We start from the raw sequence: 22,153 nt of genomic DNA, 5'->3' as shown, positions 1-22,153 counted from the left end.
GGGGGTGAAGGCTGATAAAAAGGGAAGACTGAGGACAGGAAGGACAAACTTGGTCCACTGAAGTGTCCCAGCAAAGTCAGTCTAATTCTTTTAAAAGTTTAAAAGTTTTCTGGATTGAATTAGCCATTCCAGAAAGAGCTCTGAGAATGAAGGAACATGATACTTTTGCGGTTTTTCTACATGCATTAAAAATTTAAAGGAGCAAGGGGTAAGAAAGGAAATGCTGGTTGCCCAAATTATTCTTTGACACATATCCTAAATTTAATTTTTTTCAAGTATTTGTTGTACTGGATACAAATCTCTGTTTCTATACATGTCACAAACCCCCATTTCATGGCTATTCCTTCTATAAGTTTTCCATTTCAGTCACTTTGAGTAAGAGCTTACATGTGATCAAACTGACATCTGACACTTCTATAAAATTAGCCATATTTGCTTTTGAATTATATTTGAGGAGTAGATCATGTATGTATATATTTAATATGTTTGTCCTCCATAACTAGAAACAAATAGCATATCTTTTTGAGGAAAATCCTCAATACCATAAAACTGAGAAATCATCCCAGAAAGCTTTCCTTACTTGTATTATCATCAAACCTTATTTTGGTTTGTCTTCTAGGTTGGGATGGAGGAGATCATACTTTGTTGTTGAACATGAAAAAATGTGACAGGAACCCTTTATATCTCCTTCTATAGATTCTTTACAGATTAAAAGAAAAATTTCAGCTTTCCCTGAGACAAGATAAAGAGAAAAATCAGGAGATCCACCTATCACCCATTGCATTACAGCCAGCACAGTCTGAGGCCAAGACAGCCAACAGTATGGTCCAACCTGAGCAGGTTCCAAAGGTACTGAATGTGGTCGTGGACCCTAAAGGCCAATACACTCCTGAGATCAAAGCCACCACCTCTGTCTGCCCTTCTCCTTTCAAAATGAAGCCCATAGGACTTCAGGAGAGGTAAGAGCTTTTACGGGATCCCCCTACATGTTGTTGTTTTTTTTTTTTTAACATCTTTATTGGAGTATAATTGCTTTATAATGGTGTGTTATTTTCTGCTGTATAACAAAGTGAATCAGCTATACGTATACATATATCCCCATATCTGCTCCCTCTTGCATCTCCCTCCCATCCTCCCTATCCCACCCCGCTAGGTGGACACGAAGCTCACCAACCTGAGCTCCCTGTGCCATGCGGCTGCTTCCCACTAGCTATCTGTTTTACATTTGGTAGTGTATATATGTCCATGCCACTCTCTCGCTTCGTCCCAGCTTACCTTTCCTCCTCCCGGTGTCCTCAAGGCCATTCTCTACATCTGTGTCTTTATTCCTCTACTGCTCTTACGTTCTTCAGACCTTTTTTAGTTCCCATTGTTTTTGGTGTCTGCGCTTAGTGGGTAAGGTTGGTTCAGTGGGTTGTGTAGGCTTCCTGGTGGAGGGGACTGGTGCCTGTGTTCTAGTGGATGAGGCTGGATCTTGTCTTTCTGGTGGCCAGGACTGCATCCGGTGGTGTGTTTTGGGGTGTCTGTGACCTTATTTTGATTTTAGGCATCCTCTCTGCTAATGGGTGGGGTTGTGTTTCTGTCTTGCTAGTTGTTTGGCATGGGGTGTCCAGCATTGGAGCTTGCTGGTTGTTCAGTGGAGTTGGGTCTTAGCGTTGAGACAGAGATATCTGGGAAAACTTTTGCTGTTTGATATTACGTGGGGCCGGGAGGTCTCTGGTGGACCAATGTCCTGAACTCGGCTCTCCCACCTCAGAGGCTCAGGCCTGACACCCGGCCAGAGAACCAAGACCCTGTCAGCCACTCAGCTCAGAAGAAAAGGGAGAGAGAGAAAGAAAGAGAGAAGGGGGGGAGGGAGGGAGGAAGGAAAGAAAGAAAAGAAAGTTATTAAAATCAAAAAAATTTTTTAATTGTTAAAAATAATAAAAAAAAGAGAAAGAAAGAAGAGAGCAACCAAACCAAAAAACAAATCCACCAATGATAACAAGTGCTAAAAGTTACACTAAAAAAACAACAACAAAAAGGGCAGACACAACCCTAGGACAAAAGGTAAAAGCAAAGCTATACAGACAAAGTCACAAAGAAGCATAAACATACACACTCACAAAAAGAGAAAAAAGAAAAAACATATTTTGTTTTTAAAAAAAGGAAGAGAGCAACCAAATCAATAAACAAATCTACCAATGATAATAAGCTCTAAATACTAAACTAAAACAAGCATAAAACCAGAAACAAATTAGATGCAGAAAACAAACCCCAAGTCTACAGTTGCTCCCAAAGTCCACTGCCTCCATTTTGGGATAATTCCTTGTCTATTCAGATATTCCACAGATGCAGGGTACATCAAGTTTATTGTGGAGATTTAATCCACTGCTTCTGAGGCTGCTGGGAGAAATTTCCCTCTCTCGTCTTTGTTCGCACAGATCCTGGGGTTCAGCTTTGGATTTGGCCCCACCTCTGTACGTGGGTTGCCTGAGGGCGTCTGTTCTTCACCAAAACAGGACGGGGTTAAAGTATCAGCTGATTCAGGGACTCTGGCTCACTCAAGCTGGGGAGAAGGAGGTGTACGGAATGCAGAACAAGCCTGTGGCAGCAGAGGCTGGCATGATGTTGCAACAGCCTGAGGTGCACTGTGTGTTCTCCTGGGAAAGTTGTCCCTGGATCACGGGACCCTGGCAGTGGTGGGCTGCACAGGCTTCTGGGAGGGGAGGTGTGGATAGTGACCTGTGCTTGCACACAGGCTTCTTGGTGGCTGCAACAGCAGCCTTAACGTCTCATGCTAGTCTCTGTTGTCCGCGCTGATATCCACAGCTCATGTCCGTCTCTGGAGCTCGTTTAGGTGGTGCTCTGAATCCCCTCTCCTCACGCACCCAGAAACAATGGTCCCTTGCCTCTTAGGCAGTTCCAGACTTTTTCCTGGACTCCCTCCCAGCTAGCCATGGTGCACTAGCCCCCTTCAGGCTGTGTTCACACAGCCAACCCCAGGTCTCTCCCTGGGATCTGACCTCCAAAACCCAAGCCTCAGCTCCCAGTCCCAACTCCTCCCGGCGGGTGAGCAGACAAGCTTCTCAGTCTGGTGAGTGCTGGTCGGCACCGATCCTCCGTGCGGGAATTTCTCCTCTTTGCCCTCTGCACCCCTGTTGCTGCGCTCTCCTCCATGGCTCCAAAGCTTCCCCCCCTGCCATCCCCCATCTCCACCAGTGAAGGGCCTTCCTAGTGTGTGGAAACCTTTCCTCCTTCATGGCTCCCTCCCACTGGTGCAGGCCCTGTCCCTATTCTTTTGTCTCTGTGTTTTCTTTTTTCTTTTGCCCTACCCAGGTATGTGGGGGGTTTCTTGCCTTTTGGGAAGTCTGAGGTCTTCTGCCAGCATTCAGTAGGTGTTCTGTAGGAGTTGTTCCACATGTAGATGTATTTTTGTTGTATTTGTAGGGAGGAAGGTGATCTCCATGTCCTACTCCTCTGCCATCTTGAAGGTCCCTCCTCACTTTTTTTTTTTTGTAGAGTATTCACCAACTGAAAAAGATAGAACTAGAGATGATTGGCATATTGGGTAGAACCCTAACCTTAACCAAATAAACACCAGGAGGAAGTAGTCTTTCTTGTCCCCTAAAAGAGTCTTGCTCTGTTATCAATAATCTTTTAGTCACATCTGATTTTCATAAGCTGGTATAGACCCAAGCCGAGTCTTCATCAACTACAGGACAACTTCTATAACCATTTAATCTTGTTTAATCGTCATCAAAACTCTGGTAGATAGAAAGACTGGAAATAAACTTAGAGTCTTTCCCACCAAAGACCACATTCTTTGTAGTAAGGTAGAAGGAGTATATACCACAAATTAATTTTTATAAAGTTTTCCCTCTGCTTCCTTTGAGCAAAACAAACAGTAAATATCTCAAGCTTCATGACATTATCTTTGTTGCCTTACCTGCCTTTGTGATGTACTTACACTGATACATTCTCATTTAAAGCAAATTTAAATAGGAAAACTAGAATATGCAAAATGTTTAAATGAGGGGCTAATTCTTTGCTTCCCCAAAATATTAAGCAAAGCTTTCCCATGGTATGTCTTAAAATAAGAAGCTTCACGTTTATATTTAAAATATGATTGGTATTATATCCAACATTGCACATCAGGGTAGTGGGGAACTAAGAGCTTCTCAGGGTACTCTCCCAGGTTCATTCTCCACTTATTTTCCTGGATCTCCATTTTCTATCACTGTCCTTGTTGTTGCCTTAGGTTTTTAGATCATGTATACAAATTTTTATTATATTTTCCATCACATGCACGTACACACAGAAACACACACACCCCACATATCATTTCAGAAAATATAGTTTGGGGCTTTAAGAACTGCAAAAGACCAAGTGGGTAATTCAAATTTCTTTGAAAGTATTGTCAAAGAATAATGAATGAAGTGAAAAGAAAGGGATTTGTTGCAGTGATCTCTAAAGTTCTATAAAAAGAGAACACTTTGACTCCATAATGGAAGGGAAATGGAGAACAATCAAGTCATCCTTCCTACCTCCTTCCCCAAAAGACTTTTTGGTTTCCTTATGAATCCATGAGTCTACATGGACCATTCTCTTACTTGGATGCCACCAAATTGCTGTCTCAGCTGCAGTCTGGAAAGGTAGACAAGATGGACTTTCTCCCTAAGGCCAACTAGGAGTCAGGAGAACTGGACTCCAGACCCAGCTCTGCCATTTTTGGTTTGAGTGGCTTCAGATGAATCACTCACCTATCTGGGCCTCGTTTTTCTTCTTCTGTAATATGAAGGGGTTAAACTTGACTTCTTCACTTCCTTCAGGCTCTTTTACTCTTGTTACCTAAATTAGTTTCATGCCTTTATGTTTGCTTCAAAGAGAAACCTTGAAGCAGGCATCTGAGTACTGGTGGTGTAGCAAGGGCAGGGTGGCAGAAAAGATCTGCTCAGATGAAAGTGATAAGAGGGTCACTTTCTACAGATGATTTAAATATGATCATAAAACTGACTGAAAGTCAGACTAATTTTTATTATCATCATGCACCACCAATTCTGAGCAAAGTCAGTGGTTCAGTCCTTCGGGGAGTACCTATTCCCAGCATCCTGCCCTTCATAGGCTACTGCTGGGCATGTTTGAATTACGAGGAACATAAGGTTAAGTATCCATTAATTCATTTAAATGAAGTGAATGTTTGAGAAAGGAGAGCACAGGGATGGTGTCTTGCTCATCTTTTGGTCCACGTGGGAGACTGTAGAGAGTAAGTGTGTGATCAGTGTTAAGTGGATTCCCTACGCCCTGGTCATCCCCACCCATCACCTCCCACTTCCTTCCTGCCTCAGAGCAGGAAAAAGCTCTTCTTTCCACAAGGGCTCCATGTCCTTTCCTCCCAACCCTGATGACTACTCCATCAAATTTCCTCCTCTATGTTCAACTGCAACCTTTTTGCTAATGCTATACCCTCAGCATGAAAATGGTTCTCTCTGGTATCAAAGAAACTCCCTTAATCCAATTTCTCCTATGGTCTTGTCTTCTCTTCCTTGTTCAGATGTGTCTTAAATGAGCAGTTTATTTGGTGCCTCGTCGGTCTTCTTCAAGTCCTGCATCCACTGTTTCTCTCACATATGCTTGCCAAGTATATCAATGGTCTAACCACCAAAGTCAAAGCACACGTTTCATTCCTTTTCACATCCAACCCTAATGCTTACTTCCTCTTTGAAACTCTCTTTCTCTGGCCTCCAAGACATTACTTTTCCGGTTCTTGGGTGGTTACCTTTAGGCACGCACACACACTCCTTTCTCCCCTTAACTTCAGAGTTCTATCAAACAGGTAGATTGAGCTGGAGGTACTCCTTTAGGAATCAACCATGTAAAAGGTAGTAAGAGAAGAAGAGACTGTGGTTGGATTACCCAGAAAGGAGAGAAGCGGTCCTGGGGTGAGCAGTAGAAGTGATCAATGGGCAAGGAATATGGAGAGGGTAATTCAAGCATCACTTTCTCTTGGAAGCCATTACCTCCTTCCCTTCTTCCTGTAGCCCACCTACCAACATGGATTCAGCTCTGTCTCCTCCATTCCTCTCTACCCGAGTCCCATAGCCTTGTGTGCATACAGGATTTATAAACTTCTTAGGTATAGGTAAAATTTTCATTAACTAATCTGTCTTACCCTGTAAACTCTAAGCTGCTTTGGGGCACATATATGATTGAATTGTCTCTTTGTCTCTTTCATATAGAATTCCTAAAAAGCAGGCGCTCCTGGAAATAAATGCTTAAATGAATGAATGAGTGTTATAGTGAATAATTCTCAGGTTAACGGCCAGTAGTTGTAGGGAAACACTTTGCTTATTCCACCATCCCTATTTTCACCCTGCTTTTCTACCATAATTCCCTTGCTAAGATGGCATAGTGATGAGTTTTAAGAGTGATAAAAGATGAGAGACATACAGTGTTCCATATAGTAAGAAAACTTTCCTGAGAGTTTTAAGCCTTAAAACTTAATTTATGTTTATATGTTCCAATGGCGCTTTGAAAATAGCCTTGTGTTTTACAGCCTTCCATCTCCTGATCCCGGAGTGAAATAATAATCCTCTGTTTATTGCATGAAAGTCTGGCTTCATTAAAATCACCATGAGACCATAAAGGCTGTATTATGAGTCATTTGTCCCCAAAAATCTTTTGGGTCATGCCATATAAATCTGTCATCCCTGATGGAGAGAATGTATTACTCTGACATAATTGATAATAAAACATAATTTTAAATTAAAATTAAATAAGAGAAAATATAGAGACTTATTGCATATGCTTAACTGAGTACAAAGGATATACCCTGAAAGTTCTGAAGATTAAAGAATTATAAGGTGAGGGACAGAGCAGTCCCCTCATTTCTCCCTATTTCCAACTAGTCACCAGGTCATACTGATTCTTGCTACTTGGATTTTCTCATTATCAATTCCTCTCTTTGTAACCATCACCCTGGACCCAGCTCTCATTAGCTTTATATTTGAATTATTATGTCTTATGATTATAAAAATGACATCAGGACTAATGGTGTTAGATATTTCACATGTATTACTTTATTTCATCTTTTCTGTCTGACCTAATTCTTTTCTCTCCCTCAATTCATACTATACACTCTTCAGATTTATCTCGCTATAGGAATACTTGCATTATGTTCTGTTGCTGTGTAAAAATCCTCAATAGCTCCCCTTTGCCTATAGGATAAGGCACAGAATACCTTGCTGAGCCTCCGAGGTCCTGTACCATCTGGCTCTGATCATTCTCTCCAAATCTGTTTGCCACTCTGCCCCCAAATAAACCCTCCAGTCTGTTCTCAGTGTGTCATGTCCCTGTCCACATGTACACCTTTGTTCACCTAGTTCCTCTTCAGCCTTCTTATATCTCTCTCTAGTCTCCAAATCCCAACACGAAACATACCTTCTACCTTTGTCCATGACACCTACCGAAGCCCATGGTGATTTTTAACACCTCTGAATTTTCACATGTACCACTCCTCTAGCGGTGATTTTAATTAAAGAATAATTTAGAAAGGGACTGAAACTGGTTTCTGATGTATTGTCCCGTCCCTTCACCAGCTTGTGAGAATCTTAAGGACAGGTACAGGCTCAAGATATTCTTGTGTGTTCCATGGTTCCTGTAAGCCTGATACATTGTAAACACTTGAAAAATATTATGGAGTTAGTTAATTCATTAATGCTCCTTTACATCTGAGGATCTCATATATTTATTTTTTTTAATTCCATAAAAACAAATAGCCTAATGATAAACTACAGTGCTGAGTCTCTGTGCTAATGTTACTTGACATTTACTAAATAAGTGACTCAACAGGTTAATTAAGTCCTTTTGGTATAGGTTTCCTAATCTACAAAATAGGTATGATAATATCTGTTCCACCTTTTTTCAAAGGATACCATAGAATTAACAAGCAATATAAAATGGTATTGTGCCTCTGAGAAGGAAAAGGAACGTAAATCTAGTACTCTTTTCGTTTTTTATTCTCTGATTCCATTCCACAAGCCTATACTCGGTCAGTTATATTTTTGAACTCAGGAACAGGGAAACTTTTTTTAAACTGAATTGATACAGTTGAACCTGCCATTTGACATAATAAATATTTTTTAACTGTCAATTGACTTACAGGTTTTCTCATCCTGTTTATAAATTGGGCCATTTAATGTTATTTAATAACTATTAATACCAAATTAAATCTATTCTCATCTAACAGATGAACTTATTTCCCATAGTGAGTCCATGAATTTGGGAAACACATTCAGATGACTGCTCCACACCTACTACATGTATAACTTGGAACTTGTTTGTTCATCTGTGATGAGAAGAATAGCACATGCCCTGCACAGTTTTTGTGACAGTTAAGCCACACAACAAATGTCACATGGCTGGCATAGCAGGAGGCCACAGTTAGCTCCTGTTCCTTGTTCTTTTGTCCCATTCCTGTCCTCCTCAAATTCCTCACTTGTCACTCTCAAGGGAACTGTACTTTTATAGCTGGCTTTTGCCAGCTTCCAAATGCCCAGTAAACAAGAGATCACATTCAGACCCTAGAACGACACATTTTCTTCCGTAGGAAGACAGAGAACTTGTACATATGAGTTTCTGCAGATTTCCCCTTTAGGCTACTGTATGACTAATAGCCAATTTTATGGAAAGGAAATCAACAGGTAGATTCACATTATTTCCTCATTTTTCTCATCTGATTTTTTATTGGAGGTAAAAAGCAAGCAAAGACAATTAGAGAACCGTCCAGAAAGGAGGGGTGGCCTCATTATAACAAGGCAGTTTCACTCCTGACTTAAATTTGCCTCAGAAATCAGTGAGTGTGCCAGTAGGAATATGGCATAAATGGAGGTTTTCTTCCTATCATAACCAAGGCCTCCCCAGGCCCCCAAGGGTTGCTGATACCCAATGAGCAATCATTCTCTAACTTTTCTTTACACTGTACCATAACGTGCTTTGTTTTGGTGTCCATAAATACTGTGCAAGTGATGATACAGCACCCAGGTATGTGAGTTGAAAGGTTTTCTTAGGGGTTTCAACCTGGCGGAGCCTGGGAGATTTCTGTCGCAGCCAGAAAGATGTCTGCAGTGGCGGAAGCAACCTAAGCTCAAAGCCTCTGTTTACTGTAATTTCCTCCAGGCAAGGGGCAATGTCCTGACCTCTGTCCCCTGCTCTCCCTAGCAGAAAAACATTTCAGCGCTCAAAAATTTTAACTTAGGCGATATATACTTAACTGTTCCTCAACTGATCTCCCTTTGGCTATATCAGTACGGGAAAGAGTGTAGAATGCATACAACTGAATATGAGGGTACAAAGCATACAAAATACTCGGGAAATTAAAATCTGTATTCACGAAATGGACACATTGGTGAAAAATGGATTCAACGCCCTCATTTTCTGTCATGTGAAACTGAGACCCAGAATCTCCTCTTTTAGGTGTTAGGTGTGTGAGGTTCCCCAAAAGTAGCCTGAGGCGAGGATTCTTGTCCCAAGTGATTGGAGAGGAAGGTTCCAGGAGAAGCCTAAAGGAAAGTAAGGGAAGCAAAACAGAGGAGACGAAGCCAAGCAAAGAGGTGATTTCTACTGACGTCTGGCCTCAGGCTGATCACACAGGGAGAGATGGAGCATGAGTTGTTCCACCTCGTGGCCAGTGGGCGGGGCATCTGTACCCCATGTCAGTCAGCCATTGACGTCAGGCCACCTGGGGATGGTGGAGGCATAACTTCCCAGGCACCTCTGGACTAGGCCACTCTCATTGGCCAAGGGTGATTTCTCCAGAGAAGTGGCAGCTGTGTGCCATCCATGGCCAATACTCCCAGCCACAGTGGAGGGGAACCAGCCCGGTAAAGGTGATCTAGGTGGGAAACCAACAGCTTTACTACACTTACCACAGGTTACGACACTAGTTATAACAGAGCTAAGTTTATATTCTAGGTTTCCTTGATCTTTCCAGGCTGTTATGCACATGCAACATAGCCTCCTTCAGACAAACACCGTTCGTTCTAGCGAAACCTATGACCCACACCATGCAACACAGTCTATCAACCACAGCTTGTTTTCTCAGCCTGACAGTATGGGGATCATAACGTAGCAAACAACCATTTAGAAGTCAATCCTACTGAACGCCAAGTAACATCACTAAAAGTAACAACTCAGTAAGATGTAGTGACCCTTTACGTGCCTTATCGCATTTAATCCTCACAAGGGACTTATTATCCCCTCCTTACAGTGAGGAAACTAATGCTCAGAGAGTTTACGTTATTGCTGAAATAACAGAATAATAAATTACCGGGGGTGTGAGGCTGACAAATAGACTTTGAACCCAAGCAGTCTGGCTCCAGAGGCTGTACTCCTAACTAGCCCTGTATTGTTGGGGGGCGGAGGGAGCACATTCCCATCTTTTATGGAAAATAAGTGAAAAATGCGTTACAGATCAATATGTTTAGTAAGTAGGCACATCATGTTGTATCATGCTGTTATTCCTCTCAGCAAATTTCACGTTTGGCTTTCAGAATGTTTTTCAGATTTTTTTTTTTAATTTTTAAATTTAATTTTATTGATTTTTTTATACAGCAAGTTCTTATTAGTTATCTATTTTGTACATATTAATGTATATATGTCAGTCACAATCTCCCAATTCATCCCACCACCACCACTCAGATTCTAAGTCAAGTAGAATTCAGTTTTATTATTTAAGTATATATGTATGTATTGGCTGTGCTGTGTGTCTTGCGGGAGCTTAGTTCCCCAAACAGGGATTGAACCCGGGCCCTCGGCAGTGAAAGCATGGAGTCCTAACCACTGGACCACCAGGGAATTCCCCTAGAATTCAGTTTTATGAGGTAGTTTTAAAATACTCAAGGCAGTTAAACATTTCATGGCCAGTCTAGAAGCTCACTGTTGGTCTCAGTCTTTTCTTGCATCTGGTTGCTCCTATTCTAGAGGCCAGGTGCCACTCCAACACAAAGGACCAAGATGGCGGCAAACATGGATATAGTAAAGAAAGCGGAGAGGGACATGAGGCAATAACCCAGAAAACTCAAGTTGAAAACTGTTCTCAAGGATTGTGGCAGGGAGGCCTCTCTATTGTTCAAACAGCCCGGATAATAACTGAGCCCATGTCGCTGTGTGTGTGTAGTGGACAGGGGACGAGGGAGGGCACGTGTCCATGCTCCTCCAGCAAGCTGCTGCCCATGCGTGGGAAGAGAGGACGCATAATAAAAGCTAACGTATTGACTGCTCACCTACCACATGCCAACCACCAGGCTAACATATTATCTCATCCACTCTTCACAACACCCCTTGAGGCAGGTACCTTTTTTATGTCCTTCTTGCAGGTGAGCTAACAGAGACCTAGAGAGATTGAATATCATGCACAGTGTCACAAAGAAACAAAGATGGAGTTGACGATTCAAATCTGGACAGCCTGGCTCCGAAATCTGCACATATCCACTCTGTCCTACCTCCTCCTAGATGATACAGATGATAACATTTTAAACTTCTCTTATTTTATAATCATACCTTTATAAAATATTTTTATGGGGATGTCCAGATTTGGGGAGGCATTGGAAACATACTCCAGCCCTGCATTAATGGTGTACCTCAAGCTGTTTTCTTCTTTATGTGTAGGATAGACACAATTCCATTTTTATAAAGGTGGATTGGAGTTCTGAAGGGTTAGAAAAAAAACTTTAAATGGTTCTTTTATTATTTAAAAAAAAACACTGGGATTGAAAAAATGGAGGCAAAAGGTTTTAAATCTGCCTAAAAATTTATGGCAAATGAGACAAAAGGTAATAGTGGTAAATGAAAGAAATGACAGTGGATACAACCCAGGGAGAGTAGAGCAGAAATCAAGATGTATTTTTAAGGAGTTAAATGTAGCAAAGTTCTGCCTAAAAAGGTAAAAATTGGTCATTACTTATTGGCAAGCACAGACCTAGCTTCTCTCCAAGCAGACTGAAATGTTTGAGCCTTTGTGAGTAAGCCCCAAGAGTGCGGACCTGGAAGCAGCTCTAATAGCAATCACTGTAATAGCTCCTTTCCTCTCTCCACCTTCCTTCATTTCTCACTCGTGGCCCCTGGCAGAGTAACAGAAGTCCCATTGGGTCCTCTTACTACTATATCTTCCACCAGACCACCCATCACACAGGCTGCCTTGTCCTGAGATTCAAGCAGAAAGGGCTTCTCAGCACACCATCGCCCCCCATCCTTCAACATCCATGAACTTGCAACCTGATCCTGACACTGGCTTCCAGCTTTCCTAGGTGGTCTCCATGTCCACTCACGCTATGAGGGGCAAACTCCAGTTACCTTTTGGGAACTCTTAGAGCCATTCTGTAGCATATGACCTATTTTTAGAGAGAGTTATATGCTTCCCCTAGCTACGTGATGGTAGCATTTCTACAGAGTTCTTGTCCTCACCCTAAAGAAGAGATTGTGCGGTATAATTGTTTGAGGTTCGTGTTCACCAATTCCTCTTCCCGTGATCAAATTAGAGTTTTACTGTGGAGATTTCTAAATGCACTGCTTTTTAAAAATTTTTTATTTTATATTGGAGTATAGTTGATTAACACTGTTGTGTTAGGTGTATAGCAAAGTGATTCAGTTATACATATACATGTATCTATTCTTTTTCAAATTCTATTCCCATTTAGGTTATTACAGAATATTGAGCAGAGTTCCCTGTGTTATCTATTTTATATATAGTACTGTGTACGTGTCAATCTCAAACTCCCAATCTATCCCTCCCCACCATCCTTCCCCCACTGTAACCATAAGTTTTTTCTCTAAGTCTGTGAGTCTGTTTCTGTTCTGTAAATAAGTTCATTTGTATCATTTTTTTTTAGATGCCACATATAAGTGATATCATATGATATTTATCTTTCTCTAAAGTCAGAATTCAAGTCTTTGCTAGGGGACCATGTTCCAGATCTTGATGTACAGGTTGACTGGATTAGGTAGAATAGCTGTTTCTGTAGAAGCATTTTAATCAGGGCAGGCACAGACAATTCCCAGAGTATTGGCTTCCTATTTGGGGAAAGACCAGCTCTGAATCTCAGTTACTGTGTCAGGAGATTTTTACCTTGTAGGCAGAGACGTTCGATTTTGGAGTTATTTGAAACGTGTCATGAAGCTACAGCTCAGGGTCCCACTCTTTGCATTTAATGAACTGCTTGAACATTGTTTTCTTATGAAATGATGCTCCACTCTGTTCTCATCAGATTTTCCCAGCTGTTGATACATGACTCTGTAGCAAAACACTGAAAAATCACAGATCACCCATGGCAGATGACTTTAGCAAAATTATTTTTCAACTGATGGGTTTGTTTGGTTTTCACCTGTAAGTATATTACAAACATTAAAATGTCATCTCCATTGAGCAACGCGCCATGATTATCTGGGTGTGATTTAAACATAGGTCAGGGCTCTGTTCTCATATGTTCTGAAGCCGCCCCGGTTGAAGCCCATCTAATTGTAGTACTGTGTGGAAATAGTGCCCTCTAGTGGAGAACCGCATGTTGAAGATGTTATTAGCTAGTTTCATACAGGGAAAAGGAAGCTGGCTCTAGTTTTTGTAAAAAATAAAAAACAATCCATAATGACTTTAATGTCCTCTCTGGCAGATGAAGCATGATCTCTTTTGGCAGATACTAGAGAAAAAGGTCTCAGCGTAGTGATGAAAGAGCTATAACTTGAGAAATAACAAATTGGTGTGAACGTTTTCAAATATGATGTGCTTTCTAAAATTGCCTAGCTTCCAATCACTTTCATGTCTCATTAAATCCACAAGTAATTTTAAGGACAGTGTGTCAAATGAAATTATTATTGCCTAGTATGTCTTATAATATATGAATCATTTTATTTAGGAGTCAATTTTTTTCCTAAGTCAGAGGTTTAAATACAAGCCTCAGTAATTCTTCCCTTTCCCAAGCCTGCCTGCCTCATTTCTCATTTCCCACCTTTTCCCTCTTGAATCTGATTTCCCCACAAGGAGGTGTCTCTAGCACAATGCCTGACACATAGTACATGTTCCATAGATATTTGTTAAGTCTCTATATGAAAAAAGGAACAAGTTCTTAAAATTAGGTCCATTTTATGGAAAGAAATGCTTTAAAAAAAAAAAGAAAGAAAGAGCAGATGATCCCTATCATCACTCCACTGCCCTACAGAGAGAAGTCTCTGGTGCTGCCTGGCCTCACGAGCCACCACGAGGGTCTCTGAGGGGCTCCTGTTGCCTGTCGTCGATAGCACGCTGCACCACAGGCCACTAAGGGGAGCTTAAAAACCTTCGTTCTCCTGCTCTGAGTATGGTCTCCTGATTGATTAGTTTTACTCTGTTATGTTTTATTTGCTGTTGAATTTTGGCTCCTTTAAAGTTGAGATAAACACTTTAAAGGCTGGTTTAAAAAGTAATTAATTTTAAGTTAGCATCTTGTTCCTAAATCTCTATCCAGGCGACTATTCTTCTCCTGAGAGAATCCTTAGTCTACCTAAGGATTCTGAGAAACAAAGTGGAATTTTTAAACCCACCTTAAGCAATAATGTGAGTAGAAGTGATTGAGTGCTAAAGGATCTATGAGAGTGAATACGTTAGAAGTATAGCAAAGACCTGCTGTATAGCCTGAAGGAATAGACCTCCAATGTGTATCCTTGGCCACATTAGTCTCTGATGGACACTCAACACTGCATCCTTTTTACAGTCTGTCTTTTTCCAATCAGCTCTCTTTCTCGTTGCTCAAAGCAGCTTTTCCAGATCTGTACTATTCTTAAATTCCCTTTCCTGACCCTACAAATACCTACACACACACACACACACACACGCACGCACGCACACACACACACACACACACACGTTGAATCTCTTAAGAGCTCATTCATCTGTTTTCTGACTTCCTTGTTCCACACATATAGTTGGGGTTCTTTAAATATTGGTTAAATGATCCAACGTTAGCCTCAGTCATCTGTTTCAGCTCTGAAATGTCCATTTAGTTCTAGAAAGCCCCAGGGCAGGGGAAGCTGCTCACTTCCTGTTTCATTCCTGGGTGCTTACTTTCTCCAACCACTTAATGTGACCAATGAATTTTTAAAAGTTTTTTAGGCCTGTCTGCTCCTGGTTAATGAAGAGTCTTGTAAAATTAAAGAGGGTCTATCCTGAACCTGTTATTACAGCACAAATATGCATCAAGACATTTGAGCAAGAAGCATCATGCAGCTGAATGGTTCCACATTTGTAAAATAATGGTTTAGAAATCTAGACAGAGGTCTCAGATAACAAGATTTCAAGTTTCTCCAGAAGAGGCAAGATTTCTTCATCTTTGAACATTATGTAGAGCTTTGTATGGGTGACTCTCCTTATCCCTGCCTTTACTTTCCTATTAGGCATTTTAAAACGTCCACCTTGTTTTTTTTAAAAAATCATGAACATTTTGCAGAGGGAAGACTCTTCCAGCCACCTTCTTGTTCCAGATGATCCTTATAATCTTGACCTTGGTGATAAAGGCTTGATTTGCCATCATTGCTCTGTTTTATTTCACTTTTTAAACCAGCCTTTACAGTGTATTATCTCAACTTTAAAAGTGTTCTATTGCCCACTCCATCCTCATCATTCATGGAGTGTTAAATATATCGGAAAAAATCCTATTTTAGCCAAAATCTGTATAAGGGAAGGGCTTAGGTACTGGAGCAGTTCAGAGTAGAGTGAATTGCTTCCAGTTGAATGGGTGAGAATCAAAGAATGTAAGGAATAAAGTATTATGCATATACTAGATGTTGGGGGAGAATTTATGTATTTTGTTATTTGGGCAGATTGAGTCCAAGAGCTTGGTTGGTAGATATTTTGGAAGCATGTGCACAGAGATATTATTAGAGCACTTGGTTCCTGCATTAAATGTTGAATCCTTGAGAGCCGTGATGGACATGCTCAGCAAATACTTTTTTAAGAAGTGGTGACCCAAAGATTTCTAATTTAAATATCCTTCCATATATGACCTGTAGGGGGAGCACGGAAACAACAATATACCCTGAAAGTGAAAATCTGCTCCTCTTGTGTGTGACAGAAATTCCCAAGCTCGGCTGTACATCCTCTGCAGTGATACCAGTGAAATCAAGGGTGGGGAGGGTGTCTCATGAAATCTTGAATATGGTGTCAGGAGTCTCGCTGAAATACGTTTGTTACGTGTCATCCAGCCCCGAGGTGGGAGGGTATGCACAAAATCAAACGGCATTAGATTGCCAAGAGCCTAAAAATATTAATAAGTAAAATAATTAAAACATGGCTTAAACATGATTATTTGATCCCAGACATTATTCTTCAAAATACTAAACTGTGTAATTCAGTAAATGAAACCGTAGGCTCCGTGGGATAAGGATAATGTCTTACATCATTTGTATTCATATTGTCTATCAAGGTGCCTGGGGCACATTAGACCTTAATAAACACTGAATCCCCTCCCTCATTCCCACTTGCTGTTGGTGGCAGTGGTCGTGGTGGGCATGGTGACAGTCTGGAAGTAGGTGGTGGTATAGTAGAGCTCTAGGGGCTTCTTGAAAATTCAAAAATACAACATTTTAGAGTTGAGAAGAACCTTAGAGCAGGGGTTCCCAAACTTGATTTTATATCATCCTCCCCTAGAGATATTTGTAAAATTTCTAAATATTCTAAATAGAAAAAAAAATTTTTTTTTTCTATCTAGATAGAATTTCTAGATAGAAAATATTCTAGAGTCAAAACAAACTCAAATCTTTACCTCAATAGCTCTGGAGCAGAGTTGAGGAAACAGATATGGATATAGATATAGATATATACATGATAGATATACATCAATATAAACACATACATATATATTTTAAAATATATACATTTAATGCATATATTCAAATATGTGCACATTTACATACATGTATTTAAGTGCCTGTGTATACTCAAATATACTTAAATTACTATATATTTACATATTTAAATCACTCACGTTTGAGAACCATGATCTTAGCAGTCCTGGTCCAAATCCCGGGGATGTTCCTGTAATTATGCAGCTGGTGGCAGAGCTTCTGTCATGGAAAGAGTGGTCACCTTATTGGAAGCAGAGCTCTGAAGTTGAAATCTCATCAATTGCAAACCTGGAAACTTTCCCAATGATTGTCTAAACCCAGGTTCACTTTCGCCCCACACTCCCCCAATAGCTCTTACCTGCTCACTTAACACTGGGCTCCTGGAGCTGAATTTATTACTAAAATTATTCGGATCACAAGATGTGGGTGCCGGAACATGCCCTCCTTAGTGTTTGACTAATGAAAGAACTGAGACAAGGTTAAATGACTTGTTCACAAAGAGCTGTAAATCCTATGGGAACCATCTGTCAGAATTGGGTTCTTCATTGAATCGTGGCTGGATTCGTGGCTAGCTATAGGTTATTCCACATTTTGACCTAAATCAGTGGTTTTCAACTATGTCCCATAGCGCCTTAGTGGAGAGGTGGGCTGGAGGGGCCTGGGCCCTCCTCAGGCTCCCCAGTGAGCCCAGCTCTGCATACACTTGTTCTGCATATTGGCTTTGCAGGAAAGGTCTTCTTTTCTTTCTTAACCTAGAGCCCCAAGTTTTGAAAAGAGTTTGAAGACCACCAATATAATTGTTTCCTCAGATAGGGATAAACCTCTTCAGGTGGAGTCAGAGACCTGAGGGTGAACACAGGTCACGTTATGTTCTGGTACATGTGTCTTTCTCACACCTTGGCACTTTTGTGTTCATGCCAATTGCTCTGTTTGGAAGAACTTTTCTATGACTCTTCGGGTCTGGTTCCTCTTTATTGGTGCAGTGAAGTAGCTAGACTATGTTCTACCCACCTATCATTCCCCTCAGTGTATCTGAGACATCTTTAGACTTTTCTAGGGCTGTTTACAATGAATATAAATCCAAAAATAATTGCTAGAAAAGCTGTTGCTTACTCTGATACATTTTTCATTGGCCACATGGAAACCTGATTGCAGTAAAAAAAGGTGTCTGATAATTTCTCTTAGAAGTTCTTTTATGAAGTTTTCTTTTATAATTCTTTATGGATTAACTTTAATATGTTATATATCATTTATGCTTAAAAGTTAATTATTCTGTTCTTTTATCCTTATAACCCGTTCTAAGGTTGATATTTTACCTTCTCATTATAATTAAAGTCTTCAATCACCTTTTCTCAAAAGTAATTCCGTTTTTTTGTTTGTTTTTTTGCGGTACGCGGGCCTCTCACTGCTGTGGCCTCTCCCATTGCGGAGCACAGGCTCCGGACGCGCAGGCTCAGCAGCCATGGCTCACGGGCCCAGTCGCTCCGCGGCATGTGGGATCTTCCCGGACCGGGGCACGAACCCGTGTCCCCCGCATCAGCAGGTGGACTCTCAACCACTGCGCCACCAGGGAAGCCCCAGTAATTCCGTTTTTTAACGTTCAGCAAAAATCTCTGTCCCAGAGGACTTTTGTATCAATAAGTGTCAGACGGCTTCCCTGGTGACGCAGTGGTTGAGAGTCCGCCTGCCGATGCATGGGACACGGGTTCGTGCCCCGGTCTGGAAAGATCCCACATGCCGCGGAGCGGCTGGGCCCGTGAGCCATGGCTGCTGAGCCTGCGCGTCCGGAGCCTGTGCTCCGCAATGGGAGAGGCCACAGCAGTGAGAGGCCCGCGTACCGCAAAAAAACAAACAAACAAAAATGAGTGTCAGAGTGTTCTAATCTTTTGAGAGAGGAAAAATGAGGACTAGGACCCAGAACTCAGTCTCGTCCAGCAATGGGGCCCTTAAAAATTTGTGAGACAGTTTCAAGTTTCCTTCTTCCACTATATTGCAGTCAGAAGCCAGCCATGTATGATCAAATATACAGCAATAATATGTGACATCTTTAACACTAGTAGGAATTTTAACATACGTATTCTTTCTACCAAAAACTGATCCCACCCCACCCCCATCTCTTCCCCACCTTCTCCCCTATATATACCAAAATTTTGGGAAAAAAAAATAGAAAGGAGGAAATGGAAATAAATAGGAAGGAACCCTACTTTTTAAATGCAAGCTATCCCATGATGATAATAGTAATAACAGTTAACATTTTATCGAGCACTTCCTACATTCCAGCCACTGTTCCAAATGCTTTACATGTATAATTCAAATACAGAACAATCCTACTATTATTATCCCTGTTTCACAGCAGGAACCATGGCCCCAAAAGGTTTTGTCACTTGCTCAAAGCACCTAGCTGGTCATGAGAACCATGGGAAGAATACAGGTGGTCTGGCTCCAGACCCCAAGCTGTCAACTGTTGTACATACATTTCTAGGGCATTAAACTTCTACCCAAACTTGAAGCCTGATTTTTGCCTGAGAATGTCTTGCTTACAATAGGCACATGATAGATATTTGTCACATTGAATTGGATTTTTGATGAAATATTCATGAATTAAATTGACTAAAATATAAACAAAAAGATTAAGCAGTCTTAAAAAAAGGAGGAGGAGGATGGGGGGAGGGGAGGGGGAGAGGCATCATTCTTCACTGGGTTTCACCTTGGGTCCCCTGGACGATGTCTAAAAGTTATGTTGAAAACATCACCTGTCATAATGATCAATCTCTGATGTGAGTCTACATAAGAAGCAATACTATTTAACTACGATTTTCCTATTCAGGCTTAGGCCCGAGAAAGGCCCTCCATTAGCAAAGAGAGACAAACTTACTGAGTTTGCCTTCAATCAGAGTTTTGCTAGAGTCCTGAAGTGTGAATCCATTCATCCTAGACCTTGACAAATAGTCAAGAAATAAAGTCATCGTTCGGCTCATCTGTCTCAGAGCCACATGTTTAACCCTTTGATGTTTAAAGTTTCGGGACAGTTGGTAAGGGAAATAGTAAATAGATTGTGTTCCTTTGTCATTATTCTAAACAAAAATCACCTTGTTCTGAATGCTTTTCCATTCTTTTCCTCCATTTTCTCTGTTCTACTAAAACTGTTCGTACTGTACGGCAAGGACAATTGTCAGTGTATACAAACTCACCCAAGTTGGCTATTGGTACATTTTTCCCCAGTATTCAGCTCCAAAATCAATACCTGGGGAATCTGAATTTTTTCCACCTAAGGTTTAGTGACAGAAGCATAAGAACGTAATTCATTGAAAAGAAAAGATTTAGATTTCCTGACTAAAGTATGGCTGCTTTTCCTAGATTTAGTGGATAATTTTACTCTATTGTGCTTTATTTATTCTTAGTAGAACTTGAGGGGATTGTTTTCTGGATAATGTCAGGTTAATTGTTCAGAACTGAGCTATGGGCCAACCCAAGGGCATTCTCCTGGGAACAGTTAGGCTAAAATATACAAAAGATCTCTTCTCTTATCAAAAATATCTCTTCTTAAACATAAAGATAAATGAGGAAAGGTTTGACATGAGATAAAAATAACAAAATAAGTCAGTGACTAAATGTCTTATGTGATCTTAGTGCGTAGTTAGATGGCAGATAAATTGTGTCTCCCAGCCCTGTCTCTTCATGCTGACATTATAATAGGAGGATATATAAGATGCCATCTGTGCACTGGGAAGAGTACCCTCGACACCCTTCCTTTCTCAGAAAGGTAGTATTGACCATAAGGCAGTATAAAATATTGGTAAATATGAGACCTTGGTGTATCTCTAGCCCTTATTAATTTTTTTTGATTTTTAATGAACTATACAAATAATATGTTCTTACCCTGCAGAAATGTTGAAAGCATATTTAAGCCAAAACAAAAATATAGAAATTACTTCACAGTCAGTCCCACCACCAGAGGTAACCACCATTAACATTTTGTGTATGTCCCTCTAGAATTATACAGACACACATACACATACACACACACACCCCCCACACCTCTCGTAATTGCTGATAACCATGACAGCAATGGTAGCATCAGGAGCAAGAAAAAGCAGCAACAATAGTTCTAACAGTAGCAGCAGCAGTGTTAGCTACCAAAGGTAAGACAGCAATAGCAATAACAAGACAGTCCATAGCCACAATCGCCATAACTGCAGAGAAAGCTGTGGTAATTGTAGCAGCTGTGTTGAAAAAAGTCTTGGCAACAGAAGCAACAGCAACAGAAGTGTAGTAGCAGTAATAATATTAAAAACGCCAGGTAAGAGTTACATAGCATTTATTATGTACCAAGTACTCTTGTAAGTGTTTCACGTATGTTATCTCAATTAATTTTCACAATAATCTAATGAAGTAAGTGTATTAGTTGTATCATCGTTTTACAGATGAGAAAACTGATGTACATTCCAGTGAAGTAAACTGCCCAAGATCACACAGTCTTAAAGGGCAGAACCTGAAATTGAACCCCAGCTAGTCTGGTTCCATAATCCACTCTTAACCACAACCCTAGTAGTAATAGCAGAAGAAGCATGAATTCTAAAATACAGTATGAGGAGTATTTTATAATTTATATGTGTATATTTATATAATGAATGAATGAATTTTGAGAGTGATTCTGAAATTAGAAAAATAGAATAAGAAGATATGAACTAACTACCAAAAAACATCGCTAAAATGGCCATTTCTTACAATTTTCAACTTAAACTGTCTTTCAAAGATAATATATTTTGCAAACATTTTTGCTTCCCTATTTCATTAGTCCTCAACAATTTGCCCCTATCCCTTTGTATGCTTGTCTAACATTTTGGAGTCTCTGACTGCAGTTTCTTAAAAAATAAAAGACAAATGAACGGTGCTGCTTAATTTGTCATATCCTCAGCTTATAGATGTGCCTCCGTGTATTTAGATATATGGAGTATTTGTGCTTAATAAGTATTTGTGAATGAATGAATAAAGAAATAAGAAATAAAATTTCAGAATCCACACTGATGGCAAATAAAACTGTGCTGGACCAAACACGTATGACTGTAATAAGAATGCTGTTTAATGCTGATGGCAACAGGAGCAAAGGGGATAAGAAAAGACCTAAAAAGGTGAATGTTGTTGACGCTTTGGTTCTATTTTGGTTCTGTTTTGCCTTCCATAATTCCAGATTTTGAACGGTTAGATTACAAATAATACTCATAATATTTAATCTGCTTGTACACTTGGACTGTCCTTGTAGAAAAGATTTCCTCTGCCCCCTGAAAGCTATCATTCAAGATAG

General features: G+C 40.5%; 1 protein-coding gene across 3 annotated transcripts in view; it reads left to right on the top strand.

Annotated features, from left to right (window-relative positions):
- The window catches only part of PTPRR (protein tyrosine phosphatase receptor type R), a 254,691-nt gene that overhangs the window by 157,896 nt on the left and 74,642 nt on the right, over nt 1-22,153 (top strand). For all 3 annotated transcript variants that reach the window (XM_027107025.1, XM_027107027.1, XM_027107026.1), the window contains one exon: nt 697-959. In XM_027107025.1, the coding sequence (XP_026962826.1) occupies nt 697-959 (263 nt within the window). The remainder of the gene's footprint in view (nt 1-696; nt 960-22,153) is intronic.

Source organism: Aethalodelphis obliquidens, unplaced genomic scaffold, assembly GCF_003676395.1.
Source record: "Aethalodelphis obliquidens isolate GAN/ISIS:26980383/991018 unplaced genomic scaffold, ASM367639v1 scaffold8, whole genome shotgun sequence".
NCBI lineage: Eukaryota > Metazoa > Chordata > Mammalia > Artiodactyla > Delphinidae > Aethalodelphis > Aethalodelphis obliquidens.
This window is presented reverse-complemented; position numbering and strand designations above follow the sequence as displayed.